At 32.4% G+C, this 10,830-nt stretch overlaps 1 protein-coding gene across 1 annotated transcript; it reads left to right on the forward strand.

Moving 5' to 3' along the window:
* Window positions 1-1,951: 1,951 nt before the first annotated feature.
* On the forward strand, window positions 1,952-8,594 carry LOC145581150 (uncharacterized). The gene is made up of 13 exons (XM_081638211.1): window positions 1,952-2,039; window positions 2,469-2,681; window positions 3,685-3,761; window positions 4,009-4,168; window positions 4,389-4,413; window positions 4,935-5,024; window positions 5,682-5,853; window positions 5,977-6,050; window positions 6,732-6,798; window positions 7,518-7,589; window positions 7,788-7,921; window positions 8,006-8,079; window positions 8,515-8,594. Exons 2-13 carry the CDS (start codon window positions 2,471-2,473, stop codon window positions 8,592-8,594), a joined length of 1,236 nt encoding a protein of 411 aa, XP_081494337.1. The 5' UTR covers window positions 1,952-2,039; window positions 2,469-2,470.
* Window positions 8,595-10,830: the final 2,236 nt, after the last annotated feature.

Consider the following 10,830-nt stretch of genomic DNA (forward strand, 5'->3'; position numbering starts at 1 on the left):
AGCACAATAGTCTAAATACATTCTCTATTGGGCATAAGTTACTTGACTCAAACCTTCCACCCAAAACTATATTTGTGTGGAAGTGGTGTATTAACCTTAGGATTCGTGCCGGCGAATGCAATTGAACACCTTGTTTGCGTCGGAAATTCATATTCAAGTCAGTGATTTGTATCACAACGCACCGATATTGTTCCATTGTTTGTTAGATTATCTTTTTGATCTTACTTAAATATTTTTATAAATTTATACTGTTTGTATTAGACTACTTTATTTACAACAAATGTAACTAATTTTAATTTATATTGTTTTTTATCACATAATTTTTATTATAAAACCTCATTTATAACATGCATATAAACATACATATAATGACTCGGGGCATTGCCTGGGCCAAAAACTAGTTCAGATTAGAAAGGAATATTTAACTTTTTAAACGTTAAGAAGGAGTTTGACAAAACCAGTGGTAATAGAGTGCTTTATACATACTTCCTCCATTCTTCTTTACTTGACATAATTTGACCTTTGTACCATTCATACACTCACCTTTGACTGATTTTTTTGGTTTACACGTAAGGAAAAATTTAGCCATGCGGGATCATAAAATCTCTTTGTAATAATATTACTTATTAGGAATTAAAGATATTAGTTGTTATATTTATGCATTGACAAGCTTGATAAATGAAATAAGTCAAGTAAAAAAGAATGAAAGATAGTTCTTAAAGCAGTGGTAACAATCAATTACCGGTTTTCCATACTCAAATACTGCCCACTTTAATACTTTTATCTTATAAACATAATAATCAAAATATAAAAAAAAATAAAAAAATCTATCAATCCATCTTCATTGACAAAAAATATTCTATACATTAGCGGGAATCCCTAAGGATGTCAATGGGGCGGGGCGGGGCGGATGTTGGCTTTCCCATCCCCATCCCCGCCTAACATTCTCATCCTCATCCCCACCCCCGTCCCCGCGACAAGTCCAAAATTCATTCTCATCCTTGCCCCGGCGGGTACAATCCCAAAACCATCCCTGCCCCACCCCTAACTTGGATATCCACATCCACCTAATCCCCACCTATAACCCGCTTAATCCCCACCTTCCAAATACCACTATATAACATCATAATGATTAAAAAAATCATTGTTAAATTAATACACATTTTTTTTTTTTTGTTTATAATTTAAGTCTATTACAAAGTATTATACTTTTACTATATTATTTTACTTAATTTATGTTTAAAATAGTACAAAAAAAAAGTATATATTTATATGTAATAACATATATGGATATGGGTATGGGACGGGTTTGAAGTTGGGCGGGATGGGTATGAAGTGGGGATGGGGCGGGTATGAAGCGGGGCGGGTGGAGTGGGGCGGGTATGAAGGGGGATGGGGCGGGTACAACTTAAAATCCACCCCCACCCCATCACCCATGGCGGGTATGGTTTTTATCCCCATCCCCGCCCCATCACCCGACAAACCGGGAACCATCCCTGCCCCACTGGGGGGATGGGGCAGGTCTCTTATTTGACCTGCCCCACTGACATTCCTAGGAATCCTCATTTACATTCAAGTTGACTTTTTATTTTTGACGAGGCATTCTAGTTCTAGCTTACTAAACGATAAAGGTTTGCCATCAATTTTATTTTACTCATGAGAAAGGTATCCATATTTGATTTTAATGGAGTAATTTGATTGGCATTCACAACAGAAATTTACAAACTTTTATGTTAAAACTAGTTAATTGTTTAAGCTTTCTATTGATTATATATTATATGACACCCCTTACATGACAGCCTTTTAATTTAACGCTCCAACATAATTTTATATTTTCTACTTCGTAGGTATTTGAACCATTTTTGAACTTTCCGATTTGTGGGGACTACAAAACATTTTAACCAAACCATTCCTTTACTATAAGAAAGGAAAAGCTCCATGTGAATGGTTTGGTAATTGGGAGTCTTTTACTCTTTCAAACTATACTACTCCGTAACTAAAAAGACCCGACACAAAGACAGAGGAAGAACTATCCAAAGGTATGTATGTTTGATATTTCCCCTTTCATATTCTTACTCTGATTTGATACAAAATCTGGTCTCATCATCACAATGTTCTACTCATAAAATGCTACTGTTCGGAATTAGTTGTCACATCAATAATCCCAAAATCACTTCATTAAGTGAAACAACTAAATCCGGACCGGAGGAAGTAGTATATCAATAAATATTTTACCTGTTTTACTTCATAGACAGTTGTAAGTTGTAATATGTCAGCTCATTAAATTTCCAAAATTGTGATAATTTACCGTTGGAATGTAAATTGAACAATAATTGAAACTAGCTAACATTTTTTTTTTTTTTTTTTTTTTTACGGGATTGTAACTAACAATTTCAACAAACTTAGAATGGGTTTATATGTTTGTGCTTGAATTTGGCTGAAAATTTGGTAATGGGTCAATATAACAGGAATGACAGGGGAAAATACAAGTATAAGGGTGTCTGAAGCAGTTTACTTGCAAGAATTGTCTAGAAATCAGCATAAGAAAACGATTGATATTTCTGTAGAGAGGAGTAAGTCCTTAAGAGTTCGGTATTACTATGGAGTTATATTCTTGATCACGAATTTCGTTGCGTGGTTTATTCGTGATTATATTCAAAGGGTTATCCCAGAAGATCATTGTAAGCTCTCATTACTATTTTTGTTTTCAAATATTTACATTATGCATTTTCTTTTTTTTATATATATTTAATAGTTGTGCAATAGTTGTTTATGAACATAATTTTGTTGGAGGTGGCAATGTCATCCTTAGTGCTAGTAGAAGGAATAATTTTAAGTGTCATTCTAGATGTTCTTTTGTTTCTACCAAAATTATAATTGGAAAGATTTCATAGAGAATGCTAGAAATGTCAAATTTCCCTAACTACACCAATGCTAGAAGATGTCCATGCCAGCAATTCAGAAAATTGATTATTTTTACTGGTTCAGTAGTTGAAAATAGCGGTTTTACCTTGAACCAAATCACTAACTCAGTTGGTGGTTTTGATGAATTGGAATTGGGTCTTGATGTTTTTGTTAAACAATAATTGAATTAGGGGTTCATTTAAATGCTTAATTTAAATTAAAACAGCTAATTCTTCATTTAACTAGAAACTGCTAATTCAAATTGGCGGTTTACCTTTGTTAAATTGCTAATTGTTTGTACTTAATTGTTTTCTTTTAATATTTGCTTACTTGTTTTTATTTTTATATAACGGTATAACAAGAGTATGAGACTAGAATCATAGAAAATGCTCAGAAGAATATACACTATGTATGTTTTTGAATACATGTCAAAAAAAAAAAAAAAATGGTTTCGAATATGCGAGGGTCATTATTAAACTGTCAAGTTTAAGCATTGATTCATGAGGTATATCAGATTGTCTAATTTGAGTTTACCATACCAGGTCACCTTTGAGACCGATCTTCAAATGTATTTGAACTACTCTTCGAGCTGCTGTGGATTATTATAAACCATTTTTGACTATGGATTTATTTGACTGTTAGAATATTAGTATTGATTTTGATAACATTTGGAAGGGATTAATTCAATGTTGAAAGAATTTATCTGATCTAGATTGATATCAAGATGTTTAGCTCCTAAACTAGTGATATTTGCTGATGAGGTTTTTTGTTCTTTTGCAGTTCTTAGAACTTGTGGAATAGGAGGTCATGACTGCATTCAAACAATTGGAGTCCTTCGGATCAGCTTTGGATGCTTCGTATCCATTTTCAATTTTAACAAATTGTTCTGCAATACTTGTCAACCATAACATCAGGCATTTCCTGGTAGTAAAGTGAAGTAATATATAATTCTTGCAATTTCAGTGCAATAGTCAAAGACTAAATGATTCTATCCAAAATCACGTAAAAATGAAAAGAGTATATCTCTGTCAGGCTGTCACCAGTCTTGAAAATCATGTTTCAAGAGGTTAAAATTCTTTGCTAGAACCCTTAACCTTTAATCAGATATTTTTCGCTCTGATGTTTCTCACAACAGTAAAAACAAGCAAGCTACAAGAAGTTCGTAATGCTTGGCATTCTGGTTGGTGGCCAGCAAAATGTGTTCTGTTAGTTATATCAATGATGTCTCCTTTCTTTCTCGCTTCAGAATTCATTCACTTCTATGGTAAGTATTAATCAGGAAATTTCGTTCCAGCCTTTAATCCGGCTGTCAGAAGTCTCAGGATTTGAGTAGAAATGTAAAATTTAGAGCTTATCTCTTCCTTCCGAGAGCTGGAAGTGTATTATGTTAACAGAAATATGAATTTCATCCCTTTAACTGCTACATGCCTTCATCTATGATAGAATATTAATCAAAGCCTTTGTTTGGTTTTTTCTTTTTGTAGGCGAGTTTGCCCGTATTGGTGCAGGGTATTCTTCTAACTTTACCCTACTCTTTTTACTTGACAATGCTAGAGTCTATTCACAACATAAAAACCAACAATATATTTCTCGAACATTGATCTAGTTGACGTATTTTACTCAATCAAAAAAATTTCTCCTACAAAGTTTTCATTCTTGTTCATCATGTTATTTTGTTTTTCTTCTTTTACTAGAATTGTGGCCAGATTCTGTTGTTCAACTAAATTTATCGATGTGTTAATAAGTAGATAAATAGAACACCATTGCATTCTTTATGCAATTTGGTTTCATTATCGATTAGCAAATTAGCATAGCTCTTTTTTCCTCATAGGTGAACAACCATTAGTGACTCTAGGCTACAATGGCGTTTGCACCAAAACAGATACAATTCTCAAGTTGCAACAGCTATAAGATAAATCTTAAATTTTTCTTGGTATTTTGGTTTAAAGAACATTTTCTGATTTGCTTCTTATATATTTTCTAATTGACCAATTTCTTAATTATGAATATTTTTTTTTTTTTTTTTGTAGGATTTTTCTTGCTCTCCAACTCATTAGTGTGATTCAATTTATAGAATGGTGGAATAATTACTGGATGCCTGATGTGAAATTGAAGCAAAGGTGTGACTTAAAGTTTCTTAAATTTGATCAAATAATATTGGTTGAATGAAAAAAATTAGGCTCACATATCATTCAATCCAGAATTCTAGCTTCAGAAAACAAACATCATTCTCTTAAAAACCACTATGTTCTTGTAAAAAACTTGTCTATGGTCTGCTGTCATTAACTTTTGTGAATGAAGAAACATTACATTAGTTCTGAGATTTATGCTCCCTTTGTCGGAAAAGTGTAGTATAGATTTATGGGATATCCAAATCAATGTCTTACTTGCTAAGTAGTAGTTGATCATGAGTGTATCTCACATTTACAACTTTCATTACAACTTAAAGTATTCAAACAAAGATGCTCCTTTTGATCGTTGCATGTCAAGATGGAGCATAATTACAATTGTGAAGCTCCTTATTCTTCATTAATATCTTTTTCACTGGAGAAGAGGACGTTGATTCACAAAAAAAATTGCTCTAGCTTTGTTCACGCTGTAGTTAATTAATTCTATCTCAAGCACATGTGTCATAGATAGAACATATCTTTCTTTTTTACTTTTGCTTATTTGTTTATTTTAATGTATGGCCTATTCTTAGTCTGTTTTCTGTATAATTTGCGATATAAGCTTAATGCTATAAAACTTGCTGATAATGGTTCTTTTTTTTGTGCTAGCTGCTCCCTTGGATTGTCTATGTCAACACTTTTTTATGTAGCTTCTATATGTGGAGTTGTTGCCCTATATATCTTGTATGTTCCAAGACCTTCCTGCACACTAAACATATTTTTTATCACGTGGACGGCAGTTTTGCTTATTGTAATGATGCTTATCTCATTACATTCGAAGGTGCAGATCATTTGCTACAAACATTACTTTTTTTTTCCCCGATGAAATTGTTCATATTTATTTGCAACGCTTTTGACTGTAGATGTAACATTTGTTGATTATATGCTTCAATTGTTGTATTAGGTCAACAGAGGTCTTCTATCTTCAGGAATCATGGCTGCTTATGTTGTCTTTCTTTGTTGGTCTGCTATCAGGAGGTAAGATGCTTATGCTGGTTGCTATTGAGAACAAGTAAACTACCTATGGAAAGTGAAAATGTCAATTATCTTCAAGACTATAATTCTCACTTAATTTTGGCTCTACTCCAGTAATCTTCTTATCCTTTGTTATCTGGTCTAAAATTGAAATGTTTATATCCTCACCATCGAAAACTATTCAAGGGACTTTAAATGATGTTACTTGGACTCGGGATACTCATGACTAGACTTGCTTGGACCTCTTTAGATTGCCCTTATAACTAGATCTGTTTTATGTTCTGATCCTTTGTCATTTGCTTTAAATATAAAAGGTCATATCCTCACCATCGAAGACTATACAAGGGCATATTTCACTTGTTGAATCCAGCTATTTAATTATTTCAACGATGTTAGTCCAAAATGACGTGTCAAGTATCCATGCCTTGGATACTTAAGGTGAAATGATGAGTTCAGGGAACATAGGGCATAGATAAGTAAAATGTCTAGAAAAGTATATAATATGTTTGTTCACAAGTAAAATTAGGCCTTCACCCACTGCATTGTCTTGATTGAGTAGTTTTTCTCAAACTAAGATTTATGCTTGCTTATCTTTCTGTTGGTTTCAAACTCAACTTTGTTTACGAATGTAATGTTCCATGAATCTAATATTAATCTTATTACTGAGAGAAAATATGTTTGCAGTGAGCCTGCTGGAGAGTGCAGTCCACAGAAACAAGCAGATGGGCATCACGATTGGATGACTGTGTTTGTATGACTTCTTCTGCTTCCTGAAGTTATTTGATAGAACTTGCATTAAAAATGTCCTGTTTTCCTGTATTTTAACTTCCCTGCTTAAATTTTTCCTTCTTTTTTTCTTTGGCTAAGTTAGGAATGATGAAAAGTCATTAGCCTTTTAAACATGGTTGGGATTTGCTCTTTCATATTTTTGTCATATGCATGTTCTCTTTTCCTGGAAACCATGGTGTATGACTTTGATCTTGGACTCTTTGAGCTGTTGAATTTCTGTGACTGCTAATAAGGAAGAAATACAACACGTTTATTTGACATTTTGAGCATTAGGCTGCTAAAAAAAAGTTAGAACACTAGCTGTAAACACTCCTATCCCTAATACTGTATGATTTTCGTCTGAAGTATCCTTGGCTGATACTAGAATTTTGATAGCATAGACTTTAGTTTTGATACACTGTCGCAAAAACATTTAGATGCTGGTATACTGGTATATGTAGTAAATGGTTGAGTAATCTTTGGATTTTCTCCATATATAGCATTTCCTAAGTTTTAGCAGTGTTGGAGCTGCGAGCTGTGCTAGACAATAGGTATCTTTAGTGCATCTGCTTGTCTTGCAGTTAGCTCTAACTTTGTTTAGAATAATATTACGAGACAAGATGACCTTCGTTTTGTTTACTGGTTGCCGTTATGATTCCTAATTTTGGCTCTTGGTATCTGACATCATTCTATCTTCTCCAGAGCTTCTTCATCGGAATTTGTGCAATAGTAATGGCAACCTTCTCAACAGGGATAGATTCCGAGTCATTTCAGGTAAATCATTATTCCCTTTCTTCAAACAAGCCAAGTCGAGTGTCTAATTCTTTCTGTTATACTGAATATATGCCTATAATTCTATGAACTAACTGGCTGAATCAGAGCGGCTTTGAAAATATGTCATTGAGCTTGTGTGATACTTATGTGCAATTAGCTGACAGGGAATATTCTCTCTTGCAATTTTTTTTCCCACAGTTTCGTAAAGTTGAAGTTCAAGAAGAGGATGATATTCCTTATAAGTATGGATTCTTCCATCTGGTGTTTTCGTTAGGAGCCATGTATTTTGCAATGCTATTCATAAGTTGGGACCTCAACAGCTCAACTAAAAAGTAAATACTCAATCATATTTGTTCCTTAAGTTAGCCAACCGCCTCATCTTATTATTGACTGCATAATTTTCTTGTCGCGATCAGATGGAGTATTGATGTTGGATGGGCAAGCACTTGGGTGAAAATTATCAACGAGTGGTTTGCAGCCACCATATACAGTGAGTGCTCATAAACTCTTGATAGTCTTGAACACGATTTTTCATTTTAGTTTGCAGTCAACTTGTCACCAAGAGATTTCAGCATCTTTACCAGAAAACGCCTATTAGAGTATTAGCTTTGTTCATGCAGGAAATATTATTTACTGTTACTGTCTAACAACTAATTATGACTGACTTCTAAATTTCTAATACTTCGTATGAGACAATATCTTCCATTAGACCACATTTTAAATTGATTTTCCACATTTGAACTAACTAAAGCCCAATCTTTAGTGAACTTGCCTCGTAGTTGTATAAATTTGAGGTAATTAGAGGTGTAGAAGTTAATAAAACAGTCTAAAGTTCAAACGTTTATTTGCTGAAGCTGGCAAGCTGCTAATTTTAACTAATCATTTCCTGCCTCCGTCATTTTTATCTATAATTTTTTGTACACAGTGTGGAAGTTGATATCGCCTGTTGTAAGACAAGCAAAGATCACGGATGACGGAGCTATGCAACCAAATCAGAGATGCTAACAGCTTCATCGTAGACATTACTTTTGTAAGTTTGGAAAGATGTGTTATTTGGGAGGAATCTGAGCTATGTGGCTTCGGAGGTTGAACCTGAATTACCAGGGGTGCAGGAAGCAATAGGACATTCTTAGCGCGAGTGTCAGTAGATATTTATCCATTCTTTGTTCTTATTTTTCTCTTAGTCAGTTTATTCATCAGCTAAGAGAAAAATCATTTTTTTTCATGCCATTGTTCTTGATTAGTGCCAAAATACTCGAAAGAAATAGAATTAGACCAGGCTATGCATTTTGCCTATTCGACTTCCACTTGCCAGCATTTTCTGGTAACTTTCATAGATATCTTTTTTACATAACATTCAGGAATGCAGATATTATGTACTTCTGTATCTCAATCTTGTAATTAATCAAGTTTAACCATTTTTTTCATAAAGTCATGTTTGAGTGTTTGACCACTTTTTTTATTACTCATATGTAATATAGCAGATTACTATACGTTGTTCTATTGATCTCTACTATAAATGTTACGAAAATATCATCATATTGATTTGGTACGACCAAACCAAAGTGAGTTACTATTTTCACATAACAACTGCGAAGTGTTCATATGTGTAGATAATGTAGAGCGATTTAAACTATTGGACACAAGGTGAGTTTAAGTTATGGTCATATTTAGAGTTGTCAAAAATTGATCCAATCCAATCATATTTCAATAAGATTAAAAAAAAAATTACATTTTGAATATATGCACACACTGACGCATCATGAACCATTTTCCAGTATGACCCGGATTGGTTAGACTCCATCCATAATCGAACACAAATTTGATTTGACAATTTATTATTACTAATTAATCATCAAATATAGTCATATAGATATACTTAATAATTCATTGTTTATAGTAAATAGATGTTAAAGGGCGAATTTGAACAAGTTGTAGGTTGTAAATGATTAAATGGGTGGTACATTTTGCTTAAAAAAAGGTCATGGGTTATAAACAATTCGGATATCAGGGATTATAGGTCAATCTATACAAGTTAACCTTGGGTGGAAATAATATTGGGTTGACACATGTCATGTTAATCTTTAAACATTAACATAAAATAGTTCATAACTAGATTAGCACCCGTGTGTTGCACGATGATGATAAATATTTAACCTAATTTATATTATATGAGATTAATCATTATCATATGTTTTTCATTTAGTGGGATTATAAAAGTTTACTTGCTGTTTTCTTCTTTTAATGTATTTATTTCATAATCAAATGAGTATGTTGAAGTAATCATAAAACAGACGTTTAGAAAAAATAGAATTAATATAGGTTTGTATGTGACTTAAAAATTTAATTTGAATATATTGTTAATAACTTTTCATCAAGAAATACCATCTCAATGCTATTATAGTCATTTGGATTATCAAAGCTTGGTGTCTTCCATAAGCGTATTATTCATATCTTAATTATCATAGTTTCCTTCATTGGAGTTATGTCTTCAATGAACTCATATTGTTGTGCAGACATTTTCATATATCCTGCATGATTAGAAAAGTTACTACCGAATAATCATAATAACTGACATCAATATTAAGTAAAACTAAATTACAAATTGAAATATGGAAGAAAAATACTTTCATGCCTTCAAATACACAAGACACACACTGAACAAAGGTAATGTTGAAAAAAAAATGCAACATATATATATATTTTCTTTTTTTTTTTCTGTTTTTTGACACCAACATATAAATACATATTAAAAACAAAATGTCAATCATATAATTATTGCTGTTTTATTTATTTATTTATTTTATTTTTATTTTTTTATTTATTTACACTTATCATTACAATTAAATAGGAGGGAATTTAGGATAATTAGTTTTTTTTTTTTTTTTAATTTACACTTATAATTCACTTGGCATTGTGGCCAAAAGTCAGTCGCTTTTCATCATTGGTAATTTCCGTATTCATAGCTTTTTTTTGTTTTTTTTTTTGAACAAAGCTTATTTTTCGAATAAATATATATTATGTTCTGCAATTTGATAGTTTTGTATTTATAGGCAACCAACAACCGTAGTATGCATTATTATCTAATACAATACTTGTAGGATTTTTTTTTTGAAAAATTTAAAAAAATAAAATAAAAAAAATGATGACATCATACAACAAAATGGCAGGAAAATTTTTAATAAGCGACACTTAGGATAGGGAGGGGGGTGTACGATGTCAGCAAATTTCTGTTTTAATA

Source organism: Chenopodium album, chromosome 15 (genome assembly GCF_948465745.1).
Source record: "Chenopodium album chromosome 15, dcCheAlbu1.1, whole genome shotgun sequence".
In the NCBI taxonomy this organism is placed as follows: domain Eukaryota; kingdom Viridiplantae; phylum Streptophyta; class Magnoliopsida; order Caryophyllales; family Amaranthaceae; genus Chenopodium; species Chenopodium album.